General features: G+C 45.9%; 1 protein-coding gene and 1 long non-coding RNA gene across 22 annotated transcripts in view; one reads left to right on the top strand and one right to left on the bottom strand.

Moving 5' to 3' along the window:
- ITPR1 (inositol 1,4,5-trisphosphate receptor type 1) overlaps positions 1 to 21,840 on the top strand; it is a 354,068-nt gene extending 332,228 nt beyond the window's left edge. For 3 of the 11 annotated variants that reach the window (XM_055557002.1, XM_055556993.1, XM_055557003.1), the window contains 2 exons: positions 11,322 to 11,483; positions 20,533 to 21,840. In XM_055557002.1, the coding sequence (XP_055412977.1) occupies positions 11,322 to 11,483; positions 20,533 to 20,619 (249 nt within the window). In that variant the 3' untranslated portion in view covers positions 20,620 to 21,840. Of the gene's footprint in view, positions 1 to 11,321; positions 11,484 to 11,868; positions 13,392 to 18,372; positions 18,525 to 20,532 lie in introns of those variants that run through there. The other 8 variants (XM_055557001.1, XM_055556992.1, XM_055556997.1 and 5 more) reach the window with 4 other exon arrangements.
- LOC129634758 (uncharacterized) overlaps positions 11,191 to 21,962 on the bottom strand; it is a 68,045-nt gene continuing 57,273 nt past the window's right edge. For all 11 annotated transcript variants that reach the window (XR_008705882.1, XR_008705878.1, XR_008705876.1 and 8 more), the window contains 3 exons: positions 18,537 to 18,651; positions 18,094 to 18,193; positions 11,191 to 11,462 (listed from right to left, as the gene is read on the bottom strand). This is a non-coding gene — a long non-coding RNA (uncharacterized LOC129634758). The remainder of the gene's footprint in view (positions 11,463 to 18,093; positions 18,194 to 18,536; positions 18,652 to 21,962) is intronic.

The raw sequence follows: 21,962 nt of genomic DNA, 5'->3' as shown, positions 1-21,962 counted from the left end.
GGTGGTACAGTGGCGCCATGAGCAGAGCAGTGAACATAGAAATTCCCATGGCCATCACGAGGGGTCTTAGTTCGAGGAAGTCCCTCACAGGGTGTTTCCCTGATAATGCTCCCCGACCTCCCCTTCTGCTCCCTCTCTGCGTCATGTAGATGGGTCTGGCAGGCAGGCCGTGGCTACTGCAGAAGTGGCGTGGAAACCCTGTGCTTCTACGCAGATGTGAAGCAATGGGTTTGGACTTTGAGCTAGAATTCCAGAGAGGATGCTGGGAGAAAGGGCAAGCGCGGGTGTGGGGGTGGGGTGATAAGGCCCGAGATGGAGATATTTCACTGTCAGTCAAGCTCTAAGCTTTTCTTTCCCAGGGCATTTTCTGGGAATGCACTCTGCCCTCTTAGGAGAAACAGAATGCCGCACCATCTCCTTCTCACTCTGGGAGGCCGCGGCCTTGGTTAAGATGCTGCCCAGGCTCCGTAAGCCCTCGGCGGCGGGTGGGTGAGGATACAGCCGGTGCTGGCCTCTGATCCAACTCAGAAAGCTTTCTGCAGTTAGCTGACACCGCGGCCGAGTTCAGGCACGTCGGAGTGAGGGAGAAGCACACAGGGATTTGGCACTTGCCTCGGGGTGGCTGGAAACAGCGAGTCAGCGTCGGGGATGCGCCTCCCAGCCGGCCAGGCGCGCTTGCACCCCCACCCTCAGCACCGGTGTCCAGGGCAGCTGCACAGAGCAGTCGCTCAGCTTAAGTTTCCACACCTGTGCTCACGCCCCGTCCTGCTCTCTGATGATCTGCAGGGTATGAAGCCACCCTCGCCTGAGCGCACTGCACAGACACCTTCCTTCTCTTTGGAGGCATGCGAGCTCTGGGAGACGGGTCTACAGGGACCTCCCAGCCCTCTGCTTGGAGTTCTCCATGCTCTCACCTCCACCGAGGAGTGCTCAGCACTGTGTCACCGTTAGGGGAGCAAAGCTGTTATCTGCTCCAAAGGAACTCACCTGCTAAGGCGGGTCCCCTGAGGGTGGTCCTGGCGTGTGGTGGGTCCAGCACCTATAATCGCGTCTCCCCCTTGGTTCATTAGTTCAGGGGCCAGTGTGGGGATTTGCTTGTTTGTATGGGTTTGTATGTGTATATAAGGTGTTTGTTTATACCCTCATTTCCCCCAATTCAGCAGATGTTTTAAACTCCAAGAATGCATTTTTCTCCCTTCCATACCTTGGACTCACCTGTGCCTTTGCCCACTGCAGCCCTCACTGGGCCACCCTGCTTACCCCTCAGCCCCAGGCTCCGTGTCCACCCCGGTGACTCCCCAGCCTTCACTCTTTCATCTCTCCTCTGCTCTGAGCACGGACAGTGTCTGACATAGCTGGACACAGCCAAGAGGCGTGTGACCCCCTGGCCTTTACGAAGATGTTCTGAGTTTATTTTTATCACGTACAAGTATTCAGGATTCTTTAACATGTATCTCTTCTGAAGAAAGTCTAGTAGCTACTAGACTTTTCCTCCTATGAGAATGAGGAAAAGATCCTAGCAATTAGGTTCAGCCATTCATAGTTAAAGATTATGCACGTGAACCAAGCTCTTGGCTTCTCCTTTCACAAACCTGCTTTTCTGCAGGACCCCAGTGTTACCACCTAGAAAATGAGGAGGCTGAATCAGAGGGTCTCTTGGGCCATCTTTAGCTCAATAATTCCACTCTCAAACAACTCCCGAGGGTCTGTGTCAGGAGGGAGACGGGAGACCCACATGGACACGGCAGTGAGCTTTGGGGTAAGAGTGCAAGGGGAGCAGGTTGGTAACATGGGGCAGCTGGAAAGGAGTGAGGAATTTGGAGAATCTACGCTTGGCAGATCCTCTCTCCCTCCCAGAAGTGTTCAGGCTGTGGGCACCTTCCTTGGAAACCCCTCTCAGGTCAGGGTGACACTGGCAGCTCGCCCTGAGCTCTCCCTGAAGCCATACGGTCATCTTCCCATCACCTGATCCTCAGGGGTTCCAGGCCAGGCTGGCCTTCGGTCCAGAGGAGCCGCCGGGCACATGGTGTCCGACCGGGACACAGCTACAGGTGAAACAGAGAAGCAGGGAGGCACGCGGGTATGCACAGGGCATATGTTCAAAGACAAATACCAAGTATTTTGCCCTGAAACAATAGCAAAGAACTTTGGAAAGCCTCTTAAGTAGGCTAAAAACAAACCAACAACAATAACAAAAACAAACAAAAGAAAACCGTCATTGTATAAAGGTATTAAGAGACCAAAGTTTAAACTCGTGGAATCCAAAAGAGAATAGAAGAAAAACCAAGAAAAATTGCCAAAACCCTGTGCGTTGACCGCAAGGAACCTTCTGGTGGATTGCTTAGCTAACTGGACGTGCCCTGGAGGCTGCCTGAGCAGAAGGTCCTGAGCCAGCTGGGGAGCAGGGCGGGCTCGCCTGGAGGTTCTTCCTGAGGAATCTCCAGCCTGCCTGCCCGGCCCTGCTCGGCACAGCGCCGCCACCCCTCACCCCCGCCCTGACCTTTCTCCCCTCCTCTGTAATCCTGGGCTTCCTCCACCCTGCAGCCTGGGTACCCAGGGCCCAGCGGTGCCTCTCTGACTGATGGGTGCTGCTATCTCGAGGCCCCAGTGCAGGCCCAGCATCCCTTCACCTGAGGGTCCACAGAGACATGGAACGGCGGCTCTGCAGCTGGCCTTGCCTAGGGATTTCATCAGAAATGGGTGCGGTCCTCGCTCTGGCGAGGGCCTGGCTCTGTTACACTGTATCATCCAAGAACAACTATTAACCAAGTCTGGGAAGGGTGAGTGGTCATTCCAGCCCAGCTGAAGATTATATAACAGGGCCCGTCTGGGTGATGTCGGCTGAGACGAGAGCAGACCGGGCTCATGCCTGTACTCGGGGCCAGCCTGGGCACTCTTCACGTGGCTCCACCAGGAAGAGAGAAATCCCTGCGTCTGAAATCTGGGAAGGGAAGAACGAACTCACGTGGGATCGAGCGCTACCCCTGGAGTCAGCATCTCAGACGACAGACCAGCTCTGTGACCTTGGGCTGCTGACACTGACCTACGGTACTTTTGCATCGTACTTTCCAGTTGACAGACACATTCTCACAGCCGTTTGATTCTTACATTAACCCTGTGAAGTAGCTTTCAAAAAAAGGGAAGCAGAGACCCGGGTTGGTTGGCTGACTCGCCTAGCTCGCTGCCCTGTGAACACTCTGGGCATCTGGGCTTCAGGTCCTGACTCCAGGACACGGCTCCTTCCCATTGACACGCTGACAGCCTGAGGCTGCTGCAGAAGCTGACCTCTGACATGCAGGGACCTGGATCCTTGAATTAGGGTCTGGCATCCCTCATAGCTCAGTTGGTAAAGAACCTGCCTGCAGTGGAGGAGACCTGGGTTCGATTCCTGGGTTGGGAAGATCCCCTGGAGAAGGAAATAGCAACCCACTCCAGTATTCTTGCCTACAGAATCCCAAGGATAGAGGAGCCTGGCAGGCTACAGTCCATGGGGTCCCAACAGTTGGACATGACTTAGCGACTAAACCACCACCAACAAATTCCAGGTGTGGGATCCTTTTTTTTTTTTAATTTAAGAGATTTTACTTTTTTACAGCAGTTTTAGGTTTACAGAACTGCTGAACAAAAAGTCCCGAGTTCTCATGTGCCCTCTTCTCCCTACCTCGCCTGCCAGTTCCTCTCTTAGTAACTTTTGTTTACTGTGGTGTAGTTACTACAATTGATAAACTAATAATACAGTAATTATTAACTAAAGACGGTGGTTTACACCAGGGTTCATGCTTGTGTTGTGCTCTGTCTGTTCATCACTACCGCCCCCAACCGCTGATTCTTTTTTACCTTTGGGATTCATTGTTTTAGTTTGTTTTTTTTTTGTCTTTTTAAATGTATCATAGATACTATAGCAATTTTGGAGTCATTAAGCATAGAGATCATTATCATTTTTTTCACCCAAAGTAACAAATTCTGGGTTTTGTTTGTTTTCTCTGATCTTAGGAAAGAGAGCTCTGAAGATTATTTTCTTCCTCTTTAATGCAAATAATCACCTTAACTTGGGCTTCCTAGGTTGTGCTGCTGCTAAGTCGCGTCAGTCGTGTCCAACTCTGTGCGACCCCATAGACGGCAGCCCAACAGGCTCCTCTATCCCTGGGATTCTCCAGGCAAGAATACTGGAGTGGGTTGCCATTTCCTTCTCCAATGAGGGAAGTTGCTCAGTCATGTCCAACTCTTAGTAACCCCATGGACTGGAGCCTACCAGGCTCCTCCGTCCATGGGATTCTCCAGGCAAGAGTACTGGAGTGGGTTGCCATTGCCTTCTCCACCTAGGTTGTGCAGTGGTAAAGAATTCACCTGCCAATGCAGGAGACTCAGGTTCTATCCCTTGGTCAGGAAGATCCCCTGAAGAAGGGAATGGCAACCCAGTCTAGTATTCTTGCCTGGGGAATCCCATGGACAGAGGAGCTTTGTGGGCTGCAGTCCATGGGGGTCGCAAAGAACAGGACACAACTGAGCGCACACACACACAATCACCTTCACTCACAAGAGAGGCAAACGTTTAAAGTTTATTGAGTGTAATATATTCCTGCTGTAGAAAAGTTAAGGATTATCTTCAGTCTTCCTCCTCCGCCCTCTTCCAGGCATTTTCTGGGAGTTTGGATACATGAAGCCAAGAGTCTGTTTCCAGGCTGCCCCTCCCCCGCTTTGGTTCACTCCAGCCATCCCCAGGCACTCTGGGAAATCCAGTCTGTCATCTTGCTTGGTAAGATAAGGTGCAGTGCCTTTGACATTTTGCTTTGAAAGGACCATCTCTGCTCTCCTGAATCTTCCCCAAGGGGATTCTGAAGGGTGGAGGGGACTCTGGCTTACAGGTCCATCTTCCTGGGACCCGTCTTCTGGCCAGTGACCCTGTCTTTTATCCTCATGATGCCACCAGAGGGAAAAAAATCGCAGTTCTCTAGTCTGGCTGTGAAAGAATAACGGATTTAGCCATAAATGCTGCGTTGTTTACATGGTAAACAAAACTCTACCATCAGTGGACTTTCTCTGAGGAGGTAACTGATGATCTCAGCTGTCTTTCTTAGAACTGCCTCTTCAGTTGAACCTGGGAAGAGGGAGAAAAAAAAAAAAACACACTTCTCAGAATGATTAGCATTTGCATCATACAATCCAACTTCCTCTCCTCCTCTCTCTCTCTCTCTCTCTTTCTTTCTCTCTCTTTCTCTCTCTCTCTCTCACACACACACCCTCCCTCTTTCCAGTCAAGAACATTTCAAGAGGTCAGTGCCGCCCCCGTGTCTAAAACTTCAGTGTTTGCTTTGCAGGGACTTTTCCAACTTTACCTAGAAAAGAACTAACCAGAACCTTAGCACTTGTGGTCAGCCTGCTTCCGGCTGTGGCTTGAGTCGGTTTGTCTGCTCTGACAGAGGAAGTGCTTGCTGTGACGGGAACCGCACTGGCTGGATTGTAGGAGGACTGGGGCAGACAGTGCCTAAGGACATTGGCATGTGAGGTGCCAGCAGCAAGGAGGGCAAGCGAAGCCCAGCAGGGCTCCCAGACCCAGGGCGACAGATGTGGCCGACAGACAGGCGGTGAAGCCACCAGCCCTCGCCCAGCCCCACCCTCCTGACCACACACACACCCGCCAAGATGAGTTCATGTATAAACAACATGTCTTCGCTGGAGATTACTTTCTCAAAAATTCAGTAGAAGCTGGGCCACTGAGACATATTTTTGACCTGGAATAGACGTGAAGGTGGGATTTTTGCAAACGTTCAGAGACCTTCAGAGTCTGGCTGGCTGGAGAGGCAGGGGTGTGCACTTCACAGGAGTCACTGAGTGCTCTAACCAGCTCAGCATTTGGTGTGAAAGGCTGAGCTAGATTGAAAGTCACTTCTCTCTCTGCTCCTCTGCTAAGGCTGGAGAGTCTTAGGATTTTTCCTGTAGAGATTCGGATCTCTGTGTGGCCAGGTCACAGTATGAGGAGCCTTCACACTGCACTGGAATTTACCCTACCGCACAGGATGTAAAACCCAGTGGAAATGGAGGGCACAGTTTGGCCAGAGTAGCTAATTTTAACTCGTTGGTAATTTGAGATTTGACTTAACAGCCAGGGTGATTATTTAAGTAAAATATTGGCTACACCGAGGATCTCAAAGTTTTGGTACATACCCATGTCAGGGCAGAAGAGCTAATGACACCTACTGGCCAGAGCACTCAGGTTCCCTTGTTTGGGGTTTTAGTGGGGCCCCCAACTCTGCTTCTTACTGTTAGATGTAAATGTTAGAGGAGGGCTATAAGGGAGAAACTTGAAGGTGGTCACCGGGAAGTATCTAGACCAGGAAATCCTGTCCCTCCGTTTGCACTGAAGACTCGCATGAGATGGAGAATGAAGACTTATCACTAGGATCCAGGCACAGGGTCCAAAGTGACCTGTAGAAAGGATGACGTTTCTATAAAATCATGGGGTTTTACCTTTAAATCTGATTCAATTTCATGTTGTGCTCCAGGGCATATTTTGAGGCTAATATATTTTCAATCGTTAACCGTTGACTAAGATGGACATTCAAATGAGATGGGTTATTTCTGTCTATGGCTTTGTGTAGCCCTTAGACAGGGTCTTCATCCCCAGGAGTACAGGGAGCCGGTGTACAGAAGCACAGAGAAGGCAAAAGCAAACAGCATCAGAGTGCATCTCTTGACCCTTGAGGGGAGGAGCACAGATGCCAGTAGCAGCCACCTTCAGGCCAGCGGAGCCCGTTCACCGGTCCAGCAGACACTGGGCACCGAGCACTTGGAGCTGAGACTGCAGTGGGTCCATGGACGTGCAGAGCCATGCCCTGCAGCCACATTCCTGGCACTACCGCCTCTTGGGGATTTAGGGACCTTGCCATCCTGTCTCTAGACCCTCAGCACTCAGCCCTGTGCCAGGCACAGAAATTACCGACGGTCTTTTCAGTAATCAGTTGTCGGATGGGGGCTGTGTATTTTGCATTTGTCAGAGGCCTTTCTGAAGCCATTGCTTCGGAGTCATGGGATCACATCACACACCCCACGGAAGAAGGTAGGAATCCACTGTGAACAAAGTCTCTTTTCCATCTATAGTTATTTGATCACTTGCTCTTTAGAATAAGAAGAAACTGTTCTTTAAGGTACATGCAGACTTTGCATCGATTTTCTGTATTCTTTTGAAGCCCTGTTTAATGTGGATTTTGTTTGGAAAGCTGTTTTCTATTTTTGTGGAGGATTCGCTAAGCCAATGCACATATGAAAGATCTGAGAGCCAGGTCTGAGGTGAATCCTCTGGCCATTTTCAGCAGTTCCTCTGTATGTCAGGCGCTGGTGACTGTGCTCACCTTCACCCCAGCGCCTTGCCAGGCGGGGGCTCCGGGTCGCTTTCTGCCCTTCCTCACCACCTGTCCCTGCTGCCTCCCTGCCTCACCAGTCCAGCTGTCCAGCCAGCATCACGCACGGGCCCACCACAGTCTGTCTGCTCTCCTCCCCAGCTCGGGCCACTCTGGTTTCCGGGCTATGCGCAACCGCCTGCTGAGTAGCCCTCACGCTGACCCCTCGTGTGGCCGAGTGCAAACCTTCCCCAAGACCCAGGCCTTCCAGGAAGAGGACACCAGCCACTCACAGCCCCCGCAGTCACATCCGACGTTGACCTCTCGCTCCCTTGACACAGCCTAGCTGCTTTCTTCAGTTCTGCTTTTTAACAGAAACAGCCAGTTTCCTTAACTAAACTGCAAGCACTCTGATGGGTGGAACCCTGGCTCATACTTAGGTTTCAAAGCCATGACCACCTTAACAAGGTCCAGGAGGCAGGGACCAAGTGCAGGGGCCTCGCTGCTGGGTCGCCAACACCAAGTACGTCAAGACTTCTGAAGCAGTTGTATGTCTTAAAATGTTTTCTTCCAAGAGTGCTTATGCTTTCGAGTTGGATCCAAAGAACTAGCAGATATTTCCTTCCAAATATACTCAGCAGTAGCAGCTTACAGTTTGTAAACACCAGGTTATTCTCAGGGTCTCCTGTGAAATACAGGGATTTCCTTCTTCCCCACCCTCTACCAGTCACCCTCTCTTCTGGGGCTGGTTCTGCACTACCATCTTGGAACACCCTCCCGATAGGATATCTGTGGTATCCCCATGGATGGTGTGTCTATATGCTCTTCAGAGTCTGATGGTTTCAGTGGGACTTTGGGTCTTTCCTCTTTACCTTGCTTCCTCAGAAGTCAGTGTGCAGACATGTGTAGCCATCCCCGTGGAAGTCCGGCCTCGGGTGCTTGGCTGGTCCCCTGCAGTTGTGCTCATGGTCCACCAGCCTGGCCCACCCATCTCTCCTCCTGTCAGGGGGCTTGAGCTGCCTATGAACATCAGAAACGCCCAGACACCTGTCCCCTCCACGTGCTCTCTCCTGATCAGTCGGGTCATTCCTCCCTGAGAGGGACAGAGGGGGAAGATGTGATGATGACTCGGAGTGGTGAGTGTCATCAGTGACAGCTGACCATATGCCCTTCAGCATCGCTACTGTGCTTAAACATTTTCAGATGTCTGCTCTCCTCCTCTTCGCTGTAGACACACAGCAGAGAACCGATTGCAGCCATGGCAACAGTCCAGAGTTCTAGGCTGGTCATCCTCAAAATGGAATATATTTGTCAAATGTTCTTTTGCCTACCTCTCCGTCTGTGGAGGGAAGCTGACGAGAACTGGTGGAGGCTACTGTCAGGGCACATGTGAAAGGAGTGTTGATCAGGGCGTGTGGCACAGGCAGGGAGGCAGTGTCGTATCCTCCCACGGGCATGCTAAACAATTGAGGTTCACCATGTAAGCATTAGTTACTAGGCCGCCCAGGAAACAGTGGATTTACCATTCCTTGCGTCCACAAGTATTTATCAAGGGTCTGCTGTGTTTTAGTCTCTGTGCTCAGGTGGTTCCTGGTCTCAGGATGCAGGCAGGCTAGAGACTCCCCCCATGTCTTAAGCAGATGCTTTAAAGGAGATGGGACACCTGTGCCAGTGTGGTGCCTTCTTTGTGAAACTATCAACTGGTTCTTGCTTGGCTTCTATATTGCTCAATCTCATTAGGTCAAGACACAGTTGTCTTGCTTTTTACTATTTAGACATGTCTTGTGGGATTTTGTTCTTGATTTTCAGAATGTTGATGCCTTGTATTGTGTATGACAGGTTGGCAAACTCCAGCCTGTAAGTCCAAGTGGGCCCTCTGCCAGCATTTGTGAAGTTTTCTTGGGAAACAGCTACCCCATTCACTTGTGTACTGTCTATGGCTGTTGGGGGGCTACATGGTAGATTCATTGTGACAGAGTCCATATGGTCCAGAAAGCCAAAGATCCTATCAGAAACTACTACCTGGAAAAATTCTGCTGACCTCTGGTGTACACAAAGCACCAATAGCAAATTCTGCATGTGTGTGTTGGGGGGAGTGGGGTGGTCATGATTTGTGTTAGAATGTTTATTAGAATTTATCCCGATGAGATCGGAATGGCCCAGATGAAACGTGATAGCACGTGGATGTGGAAGGAGTAGGTTTTCCTCCCCTTGCCTCCGGCTAAGGAAGCTTCTCTGTGGTTCATTCCTACCTTTCTGTACAGCACTCGTCTATAAAGTGTGCTTTTTAGGAGAAGTGGGAGAAAAGCAGATGTGAGCAGAAAGAAGTGAGGTGGGAGGAAGAGTCTTGTCCATTCTGTTAACCAGCAGTGAGAAATGGTGTTTACAGGTATGAGCAATAGGTATTAAAAGGGTGGACCTCTGACTTACTTGCAATAATGTCTTTGTCACATTAAAATAACAAATATAAATCTTTTCCTTAATGTATAAAGTGAGTGAAGTCGCTCAGTCGTGTCCAACTCTTTGAGACCCCGTAGACTGTGGCCTACCAGGCTCCTCTGTCCATGGGATTTTCCAGGCAGTAATCCTGGAGTGGATTGCCATTTCCTTCTCCAGGAGATCTTCCCAACCCAGGGATCGAACCTGGGTCTCCCGCATTGTAGACAGACAGCACCAGGGAAGCTCAGAACCAATATTCTTGAAGTATTTATTATGAATTCTAAGCTGCTCTATATAGTTGAGTTGAACACATGTTCATCATCACAAATTTCATGTAACCCCTAAGAGTATCCTTTTGCTCTCTTCAGAGTACATATGTGTTTTAGTCCTAAAAGTCCAGTTCTCTTCAGATACAGGAGCATTAAAGGGGACATCTGTTTCTCTTTCAAGTTTGCAATTTGATTGCAGTCACCAAGCATTGAATCTACCCGGCCTACCTTCAGGTAATATTGATGAAGGGACCAAAATATCACTTAGATTAAGGGACCAATTTTGTGCTGGTAAATGTTTGGGAAAAGAGGGGGAACTGATTTGTTGTGTTTGCCACTTTGAATACTAACACCATGGCCGTTTCAAGTGACAAGTGTGATGTTACTGAAAGCAGAGTTGTAAAGAGTTATGCAGTAGGACCCTATTACAGTGTTTCCATCATACAGACATGATAGAGGTGAATAACCTCAAGAGCATGGATAGAAATAAAATGTGGGAAATGAAAAAAAAAAAAAAAGGGTGGCGATGATGAGGGGAGGAGACTGAATGGGTCTTTCTTACACCAACCGCCAGCACAGGCCAGCCATTTCAGGCGTGGAGGAGCAGGAGGCAAGAGGTGAGGGGTGGTGTCCGTAGTTCACAAAGAGGGCAACTGAACCCACTCTCCGTTTGCAGCCTCTTGACAGTTGCCTACCAAGAACACACCCATACACGTAGCTGGTAAATCCCACAACACTCGGGATCTTAAAATCCACTTACTTCTAGAGTGTTTGTTTGCAAATGATTTTCGAGTTTAAGTTAGGGAAGATGTGCAGAATCCCTGAGGATGGATGGTGGTGTCGCATAGCAGAGTGAATGCTCTTAATGCCACTGAACTGTACCCCCCAAAGTGATTAAAATGGCAAGTTGTATTGTGTATACGGGACTACAGTTTTAAGACTCAGATCTCACTGGCTCTGGAATTTGCAGAGCTCACAGGTGGAACGACAGTGTTAGTATTTGGAGTTGAGGAACTTTGGAAACCCACTTTGACCCATGTGTAATTTTACAGTGATGTCTTCTAGGAATTAAGAGAGTTTACTTATACTCAATTACAAAGATATTTACTGAATGTTTTTTTGTTTTTTTTTTTAATACACAGTGCAGTACATTAGTTCTGTAGCAGGCAGAGACAGCCTGATGAACGATGCTGCCAAGACAGGATGGCATAGTAAGAGTGCCTCTGTGGTCTCTTCTGGTAGAAGTGACGCCCTCTCTTTTCCACCTGGGTTCTAGGAAAGAAACCTAGACTGGTTCCCGAGGATGAGAGCCATGTCCCTGGTCAGCAGCGATTCAGAAGGAGAGCAGAATGAGCTGAGGAACCTGCAGGAGAAGCTGGAGTCCACCATGAAGCTTGTCACCAACCTCTCTGGACAGCTGTCAGAATTAAAGGATCAGGTAAAGAAAAGAACCCTACCTGCCTACACAGAGACACACACCACTATGATACACACCAGATTTGGTGAGGGGAAGAAACAACAGTAGTGCTTAGGTTACAATGCTGAAGTTTATCATCTGGACAAAAAAAGGAAATGGGTGTTAAGCCCATTCAGCCCATCAGTTTCCCCTCTGTTCCCCCCTCACTGCCCCTTTGACAGGATAAGCCTATGACACTACTTTCAGTGCTGCTCAGGACGAGGTTTTAATGTGAAAAACAAAACCAGAAAATGAGAAAATGCAAACTACTTCAGTGAAGTACTGTCCAGAAAAACACACTGTGTAAAACTGTCCTGTCTTCTTCACTGACAGAAGATGACAGGCTGTTGCTGGCTTTTCTTTTCAGCCCTCAGACTATCAGCTCTTCTCCCCAGGTACTTCCATTCAGCATCCAGGGGATAAACCCCAGGCCAGGAAGAGCCCCAACCTCACTGACTGGCTGCCATCGTCCAGGCAGTGAGGCAGGTGCTGGGGTGGGACAGGGAGCACTCCGAACGCACCCCTGCCTTCACCGAGGTTAGCCGTCCACACACGTGCTGCTGCATCCTGCCCCCTGTCCCTAAGATAAACGCCTTGCCCCTGTAACTAAGCTGGGGGAAGGGGGCATTCTTTGTGCCCTCTCCTGGCCCCCTTAAAACAAGCACTCACAGTCACCAGGTGATGCCCTCTGTGCTGGGAGAACCTGTGCTCAGCTGCATTGATTGGGATCACCCTGCACACCGTGCTGAAAGCTTTTTAATCAGTTCCATACACGAGATTATACATTTTACAAAGCAGTAGTTACCAGGCCAGGCTGGCCGGGTGGTCAATGGTTTAGACCCACAGCTGCTTGATGACCCTGGGGAACGTAATAACTAGTGAAGCTCCGCCTAGAGTAAACTCTTCTTGGAGGTGGTTTCCATGGCACTTTAAGCAGTCCTACTTTGCATTATGTTTCTTTGCCAAATTATTGCAGACCGAGCCCCAAGATCCAATCTGGCCTCAAATTCGTTGTATTAAGGTGCAAATAAAAAGACTAATGAGAGGAGAAAGCCATATTTATGAAGGCTATCTCTGGTGCTCATTTAGAGTAATAACCTGCATAAGTAAAACTTATAGAGATATAACTAGTTTCCTTTGGTAATTGTTTTATTGCGTCTTTAACCCTGCTGTGAAACACTTGACAAATGGTCCCCAGAACTACACTGATGCACGAGTCTGTCTGATACGGCTGCTTGTGTTACCCATCCCCTCCCCCTACCCCGAGTGAGGCGAGCTCTTTAATGCACGGAGCGATGCTTGAGCTCCCTTCCTCTCCCTTAGAGCTGTGGCTGTAAGGATCGCCATTAAATCAGGTACTTTAAATTAGATGCCAAAAAATCGTAAGAGAAATTGATCTAATACAGACCTAAACACCTCTGAAGCTATTATTGGGTAGTCTGTGGTAGTAAATGCCAGGCAAGTAGGCCTGGCCTGTCCTCCCAACAGTAAGAATCCGGGGTGTTGAATTGCTCCCTGAGGGTGGTTCTGAAGCTGCTTCAGTGATGGACACTTTGCAAAGCAGTGAACTTGGCCTAAGGAGTGAGTGGAGCTGAGGAATTCACCCAGAATCATAGGTGTATGAGGTATCCAAGACCCCGGAGGACATCGGACCCAATTCCATCCTTTTTTTTGTTGAGGATACTAAGATACACAGCAGGCTGTTGGGAAATTTACCCAACTTTATCTGAAAACAGCAGGCAGGAGCTCCTGGTCTTACAGGCGAAGCTTGACTTTCCCTTGTCTTGTTTCCTCATTGTACCCTGTTTGCCTTTCATGGTTGACTGTTTCAATTCTTACTCATTTTTTTAAGAGTTAAGAGTTTCAGAAGTCATATCATATATCAATATTTAAACATTACGAAGTATACATTCATTGCCATGTTACATAACTGATCACAGAGACTTGGCATCAGGATTGTTTCTATGAAGCCAGAATTTTGGCTTGAACAAACTATGATTACGTATGAACTAAGGTTCATTAAGTGACAGCAAAACCAGTGTGGTTTAAACTGCTTGGTTTCAGGTCTTTTACATTTTTGTTTTAAAGTGAGCCATTGGAACCACCCTTCAGAAAACCTTACCCTTATGAATGAATTTGAAATTGAACCACTTTTTCCTTGAAGATGTTATAGGCTAAAAAGAAAAAGGAAACCAGTAACTTATTCTAAAGTACCTTTACCAGGATTGATCTGCTTAGGTTTTAAGGTGTCCAGAATTACAGGAAAAACTCAGCATTGCTGCTTTTACTGGGGGAAAACTTGGTTCTTACAGAAGGAATTAGTCAACAGTTTCTTTTGACTTTGTAGCAAAGCTTTAAAGCATTTTTTGGAGAATCAACTTGTTGAAAAGATTCACATTTTGTTAATTTGGTGTGTAACAATCCTAAAGATTTCTTAACTTTTTTCTGCATAAAAAGTCATGCAGATAGGCAGAGAACTGCTGGTTCTTAAATGGCAACTGTGAGAATTCTTGCTCTCCAAAGGGAAAAAAAGTTTTGAATTAAAAAATAAAAAGCCCACAAATGATTAATGAATGAGAAACTCTGTGATAAGATATTTTTTTAAACCAGCTATGAAAGAATACCATTCAGTAGTAACAGTGCTGGAAAATACAAAAATTGCTTCATCACTTAGATATTTTTTCAGATCTTCTGGTCCAAAAAAGCAGCATAATGGAGCAAAGATAGTTGAATGTCTTTGGCTTTAATCTTTGACCTCTCTGGTGGTGGTGGTCTTCAAATACCAGTTTGAGAAGAAAAAGTTCCTATCAAGGATACTAGTAAAAACCTGGTTAGTGGCTTTTCTATTACTGCCAAGAACAGTTAACTAAAATTGCTATTCTAAGTGTTAGTTCATGATGCTGCTCATCTTCAAGTTTCCCCTCCCAAGAGATTCTGAATACAAATGTGATTCTAAAATGTTATGGAAAAACCCCAAAGAACTTTCTGGTCAATCCAGTAGTTGTTAGGAATACTAGTAGTGCTTGAAATTCTTATCATATTAACATGGTATATGTTTGGTGTTTTTCATGCAAGAGGGTTATTATCCTGTTAACTACATAAAGAAGGAAGGGATAACATGATCAGAATAATTCCTCACAGTTGGAAAATGGGATATTAAACCTTACCTGAAGGTCTGTGTACCTTAGCCTGTGTTGGAATCACAGAAGAGGCCGTAGGTAACACCTGCCCTCTAGGATACTGTGATCTATCCAGAAAGCAACAGACCTCTAACAATAGGACACTGCAGGAAGAGTATTAGGGCCCATCCGCCAGAATGAAGCCCGTCTCATGGGGCGCGCGGGGCCTGGGGTGTCAGAGGTGTTGAGCTCCTACCGCTTGACAAGGAGGCGCAGCAGGGTGGTAGCCCTGGAGGGGCGTCGGCCTGAGCAAGGGCATGAAAGCGCATGGCGTGCTCCAGCAAAGGCACTGCGCGCCGGGCCTTTCGCTTGTTCTCCTAGCCACCGTTTACTAGGCACCCGTGGTGTGCAGCCCTAGGGACTGGGGTTACAACGGTGAGCAGAACCTGTTCTCCTTCTTCAAGGAACTAAGAGTCTAGAGTGGGAAACAAATAGGTAAACAAATTAGAATTCAATGTGGTAAGTGTGTAACAGAAATTTGAAAGTTTGCTCTGGAAATAAAGAAAAAGGCAGCACTTCATTCTGCCTGACCTGAGGGAGAGGATCTGAATCACTGCCATGGAAACCTCTCAGAGATGGTCATGCAGAAGCATGAGAGAGTGTCTATCAGGGGAACTCACGAGGACCACTGCACTGGGGACCGAGAATGCGACTATCCATGTATGTTTATAGTGAGTCAATATACCTGCCTTTGAGAGAGGCTTCAGCTGTACTTCTCAGTATTTTAGGCTTGTCCTTAGCAGCATGACTGATTTTATAGGACTGTAAAGATCAGTTAGATCAAGGCTAATGGAGGTGATGGAATTCCAGTTGAGCTCTTTCAAATCCTGAAAGATGATGCTGTGAAAGTGCTGCACTCAGTATGCCAGCAAATTTGGAAAACTCAGCAGTGGCCACAGGACTGGAAAAGGTCAGCTTTCATTCCAATCCCAAAGAAAGGCAATGCCAAAGAATGCTCAAACTACCGTACAATTGCACTCCTCTCACACGTTAGTAAAGTACCGCTCAAAATTCTCCAAGCCAGGCTTCAGCAATACGTGAACTGTGAACTTCCAGATGTTCAAGCTGGATTTAGAAAAGGCAGAGGAACCAGAGAGCAAATTCCCAACATCTGCTGGATCATCAAAATAGCAAGAGAGTTCCAGAAAAACATCGACTTCTGCTTTATTGACTACGCCAAAGCCTTTGACTGTGTGGACCATGACAAACTGTGGAACATTCTTAGAGATGGGAAACCAGACACCTGACCTGCCTCCTGAGAAATCTGTGTGCAGGTCAGGAAGCAACAGATAGAACGGGACATGGAACAACAGACTGGTTCCAAATAGGAAAAGGAGTTCGTCAAGGCTGTATATTGTCACCCTGTTTATTTAACTTACATGCAGAGTACATCATGAGAAATGCTGGGCTGGAAGAAACACAAGCTGGAATCAAGATTGCCGGGAGAAATATCAATAACCTCAGATATGCAGATGACACCACCCTTATGGCAGAAAGTGAAGAGGAACTAACTAAAGAGCCTCTTGACGAGAGTGAAAAAGTTGGCTTAAAGCTCAACATTCAGAAAACGAAGATCATGGCATCCAGTCCCATCTCTTCATGGCAAATAGATGGGGAAACAGTGGAAACAGGGTCAGACTTTATTTTGGGGGGCTCCAAAATGACTGCAGCCATGAAATTAAAAGACGCTTACTCCTTGGAAGAAAAGTCATGACCAACCTAGACAGCATATTCAAAAGCAGAGCCATTACTTTGCCAACAAAGGTCCGTCTCGTCAAGGCTGTGGTTTTTCCAGAAGTCATGTATGGATGTGAGAGTTGGACTGTCAAGAAAGCTGAGTGCCGAAGAATCGATGCTTTTGAACTGTGGTGTTGGAGGAGACTCTTGAGAGGCCCTTGGACTGCAAGGACATCCAACCAGTCCATCCTAAAGGAGATCAGTCCTGGGTGTTCATTGGAAGGACTGATGTTGATTGATGTTGAAGCTGAAACTTTGGCCACCTGATGCAAAGAGCTGACTCATTTGGGAAAGATTGAAGGCAGGAGGAGAAGGGAATGAAAGAGGATGAGATGGTTGGATGGACATGAGTTTGGGTAAACTGTGGGAGTTGGTGATGGACAGGGAGAGCTGGCACGCTGCAGTCCATGGGGTCGCAAAGAGTCAGACACGACTGAGCAACTGAACTGAAGGATCAGTTGTGGTGACTGGAGTTTCCAGGCTGCTTAGAATCTGAGTAGCCACGGCCTTACTGTGACAGGAAGGCAGGCTGCAGCTTCCGTGTGCTGTGGATGAACTTTCTCTGCAGTGCGAGCCCTTAATCGTTTACACTGGTACAGCAGATTTTGCCAATTTGCAGTCAACACTATTTTCACGAAAAATCTTTTAGACATTTGGTTGCTTCTCACCTGTAAAGCTACCATATCATTTGCTTTCTGTTTAGACTGAGTCAAAAAGAAGGCATACAGAAATTCAAGCTAGTCTCTATATAGTTTATGAAGAAGAACATTGCTTCAAATGTTCATCCTTAGCAAAATGTGGATTTTGAGGGTTTTTCAATGTATCTACTACAAATGGGACATGTTGCACTAATCAAAATAGATTTTTCAGTATTAAAATGTTGAGTTGTTACCTTAGATCTCAATGTGATGGATATTTTTATCTAGTCAGTTTTGTTTCAGATGTCCAGAGAGAATGTGCTAAGGGTAGACTTTGTTTTGATATGGGTAATCATAACATAATAATGATGCTTTAGAGTGTATGTGAATCTATGTAGACAGACAGGTAAGTAGATTGAATTGAGCTAATAAGGCCAGGAACTATGTGAGAATGTCTACCAAGGGACCAGGGAAACTTACCTGGTCAGCAGTGTTGAACTTGGTTTCTTATAGGCCAAATTTAGTCCCAGGGTGGGGTCTGTTTCACTATCTCAGAAATAGGCCAAGATCAACAGGAGAGTTACATTTTCATATACTTGAATACTTTGGGGAAAAAAAATCCAAGTATATGAACTACTTGGTTTTCTTTTGTTACTGTTCCCACACAATTATCACTGGATGAGCACTGTGTCCAAAGGGCCAGATACTTAAGCAGCTGCCCCTGGTACTTTGATGACTCACTTAGATGACAGCCATTCTGTCTACAAGGCCATGGTTGATCAAAACAGAATTCAGGCAGTCAGATTTGTGTGCCGACCATGTGCTCAACTGTAGAGAATCATTCCTGAGATCTCATTTTGAGAAAATGTACCCAAAGTACTTTTTAAGTATTCAAGTATATGAAAATGTAATTTTTCTAAGGATCTTGGCCTATTTCTAAGACAGAGAAATGCTCTTCTAGAGCAGCAGTGTGGTCCTAGATCCACAGCATTAACGCTACCTTGGAACCTGTTAGCAATGCAGATTCACCAACCTTACCCTGAGCCTCCTCAATGGAAACTCTGTGGGCCCTTTGATCTGTGTTGTAACAAGCCTTCGGGGTGCTTCTGGCACATGCCAAAGTTTAAGAACTATTATTCTAGGGAAATAGGAAACAAAATTAAGTATGTACTGAAAATGAAAGTGTTAGTCGCCCCGTCATGTCTGACTCTTTGCCACACCCGCCCCACGCCCCCCGGACTGTAGCCCGTCAGGCTCCTCTGCCCATGGAATTCTCCAGGCAAGAGTACTGGAGTGGGTTGCCATTTCTTTCCCCAGGGGATCTTTCTGACCCAGGGATGGAACCTCGGTCTCCTGCATTGCAGACCGTCTGAATTCTTTACCGTCTGAACCACCAAGGAAGAAGCCCCAGGGAAGTCTGTGCTAGGTTCTTGAAATTACCAGGCACAACCTCTGCTTGAACAAACGTTTTGGCCACTCACCTCAGTAGGGAGCTTCAAAAGGTCAGGGACTGAGGGACGGTGATGCGATCATTATTTTTAGGAAGACAAACCTGGAGAATTAGAGTCGGACCACCACTGAGTTATCAGGTGCTACCTATAGAAGAGGGAGGGAAGATGTGCCATTGGTTGGCTCATTTGCTATAACGAATGCAGTTTTAGAAGCTTTCAAGAGAATGACTGAATAGCCAATAGATTGAAAAGTCACAGGAAGCTAATTGGACACACAGGCATGAGGCTACACAACATACAGAGAAGGTCATCTCAAATGTAAGTAGAAATTTATAGAAAATTTTCAGGAAAAACTTCAGTGGCCAACTTCAACCGTGGAAAAATCTCAGCATCTTTAAATGGAAGCTTTGAGTACCCATCAGTACACGTGGAGCCCACCAAGATTCCTAAATCATTAAGAATGCAGGGATTATTAAATTCAGTGAGCTCTGCTGGAGTCCTTCTCAAGGCTGCCTGCCAGGGGCCTAGTTTGGGGGTGAAAGTCTGGGCTGAGTGTGTGAAGTATCGGGCAGTGAGCTGACTGACTGCATCACCATCGACTTGTCAGTTTATTCCATGAGTCACAGGAGGCTCTCCTGCAGCTGTCTGTGAAGTATAGTAGAGGGTTGTGACGCCTCCTTTAAAGATTGTCACTCATCTAAGGAAACTTTTGAGGCTAGCAGAATACCCCTCATGCAACTCTTCATAAGAGGCTTTGTAAAAAGTTACCTTTTGGAAATACTCCTTGTAAACCTCTCTTAAAATACAACTGAAGGCATTTCATAGGCATCTCAACATAGCAGTCTTCCTTTCATATCAAAATACTGTTTCAAATAAGGCAAAATAACTACTTTAAAAGTGAACTGAGGTAACTTGATTCTCATTTTACTTGCTCTCGGGGGTATTTTGTACCAAAAATTAGTCCAGGTGAAAACTGAGATTTAAGCATCTACAATGGGACAGACACTCTTAGAAAATTTACATACATCCTCTCTATGAGGTCTGAATTATTGCCCTCATTATATGAATGAAGAAACAAGACTTTGGAAAGTTACAACATAAAACCTTATGGAAATAGGTCTGTCTGATTCCAGTGCCCACATTCTTTATAGTAATACTACTAAACCCTAATTCCTCTCTGACTTTAGGAAGCCAAAAATCTAGATGCAGGATCTAAGACCACTTAGAGATAACAGTTTTATCCAGTATTTCATATAGCTTTTTTACCTTAATTGACCTAAATGCCCAGCATCAAATCCAGAGCTGGGATAACTGGGTTAAGAAAAATGTAAATACAGGGAGTTAATTATGCCCTGAAATAGGCAGAACTGAGCTAGATGCCTGTCAATATGAGAAGTGGTTTAGTTCAGCAGCCAAATAAAAGGTCCCAACTTCTTGTTTGCAGTTTTGAAAACACAGTTTCTTTTGAGCAGACTTAAGAAATGGTCTTTCCTGACCTTAGTGTATAGGGGGTGAGGACTGGTCTCCACTGAGTGCCAGCCCATGATTTGTGTCATTCAGTCACCCTGGACCTGAAGTGTTAAGGACATTCTCATCTCCCTAGAAACGCTGTGTGATTTTTTTCTCTCAAAACTATCCAAGAACAATCGGAGAATAACCGAGACACCCTGAAGCCAATGGACTCAATCTCTCTCAAACTTAGAGTTCTAAACACATTACACAGTTTCTTAAGTGTTTAAGTGTGACACAACTCTCGTACAAAGCTATTATTTGGACATAGATTTGGGAAACAAGTCGCAAGCAGAATTTCTGAATGTCACATTGCATGACTAGGGCACAGAATTCCCCATTCTGTGCAGGTAGATGTCCTTTTTGAAGTTGTGTGTTTGATATACTGATGGGATGCTATTTGTAGAAAGTGGGTTTCAGTATAAACCATAACCACAGAGGTGAGTCTATGGTTGAGTATACGATTTGACGTACAGGAAGTGTCTGGGTCTAATGATGAAACTTTTTAACTTTCCAGATGACAGAACAAAGGAAGCAGAAACAAAGAATTGGTCTTCTAGGACATCCTCCTCACATGAATGTCAACCCACAGCAACCAGCATAAGCAAATGAACTAAAGGCATCGTATTTACCTTTTAAATTATTTTTAGTGTGGGTCTGGCTAATCAGTTCTGATTCTCCCACAGAGGTTGCATTTATGCTTAGTATATTTGTAAATACTCAGTTTTATACTGTATGTATATGATTGCTACTCTCCAGGTTGGGATATATGTATTGTAATTAGAATTGTTGGCAGGGTGAAATTTCATTTGTGCCAAAAAAGTATTTAAAATGCCTTTTTGGGAAGGACTAAAGAAAGCACCTGACTTGCACTTGAACCACATTATAGATTTAAAAGTATATGACATGTATTTTGTATTTAAATCTAGAATAACCAGTATTTATGTTTTTTATAAAACTGTGCAATACCAATTATGCAATCACCATAAATTTGTAACTCCTGTGTATCCTAAGGGGAGTGCACATCTTTGAAGCTGGTGTGTTAATAGTATGTAACAAATGGTTAAATGATGCTGCTGCCAAAATCATATTACTAGTGAGTTTCAGGCCCCCGGGCGTTTTGTACCATATAATTATCCTGTGGCGATAGTACTTCTCGTTGCTAGCGGCACCGGCGCCTCTCCTAGTCACAGTGCCCCGAGCCTCGGAACTGGTAGGTCAGCATTCATTTTAAGAAAAGCAACTTTAGTTTCAAAGATACTTTTAGGCTTCTGACTTGATCATTTAAACTATGTCTTTTAAGTAAGAGCGCTAAGTTAGAGGCTCAGACTTTAGTTTGCCAAGTTGACGAATTTTTTAAAGGGAAATTTCTAAGCCCATCAGTGTCATCTCCAAGGTGAATTTTGGTGTCACTTTATAAGGAAATGAATAATTGATGGTCTCTAGATGATCTAGTCCAAACAGAGTTGATTTTTTTCATCGGAACCAACATGCTACAGTAGCTAAGACGTGTTAAACTATAGCCTTCCAGATAGAGATGAAATATGATCTATCCCATTAGAACTCATAGTTTGAACACTGACATGTTATTCTTGTGAACGAGCCACATTTGAGTTTTTTTCTTTGTCACATGATTTCTTTGCTTGATGGATGAAAAGTATGAGAGGAAACTTTTATATCTGTTGCCTAGTTTTGTACATGGATCTCATTTTACAAGAGACTCTACCAAAAAGTTTAAAAATGTATTGAAAGCAGAGTTCTGAAATGAGTAAAGTTTGTAAATCCATATATAAAAATATTTAATAAATGATGCAGAATAAAATACTGTGACTGAGTGATGGCTTTCATTTAGAAGTTTCTTTCTGTCATCACAGCTATTCCAATTATATATTTTCTTTAGGACCAACTTAAAAGTATAAATGGTTTACTTACCAGGTTGATTCTGAA

This window comes from Bubalus kerabau, chromosome 20 (assembly GCF_029407905.1).
Source record: "Bubalus kerabau isolate K-KA32 ecotype Philippines breed swamp buffalo chromosome 20, PCC_UOA_SB_1v2, whole genome shotgun sequence".
Taxonomy (NCBI): domain Eukaryota; kingdom Metazoa; phylum Chordata; class Mammalia; order Artiodactyla; family Bovidae; genus Bubalus; species Bubalus kerabau.
Note: the sequence above shows the minus strand (reverse complement) of the source record. Positions and strands in the feature narration are given on the sequence as shown.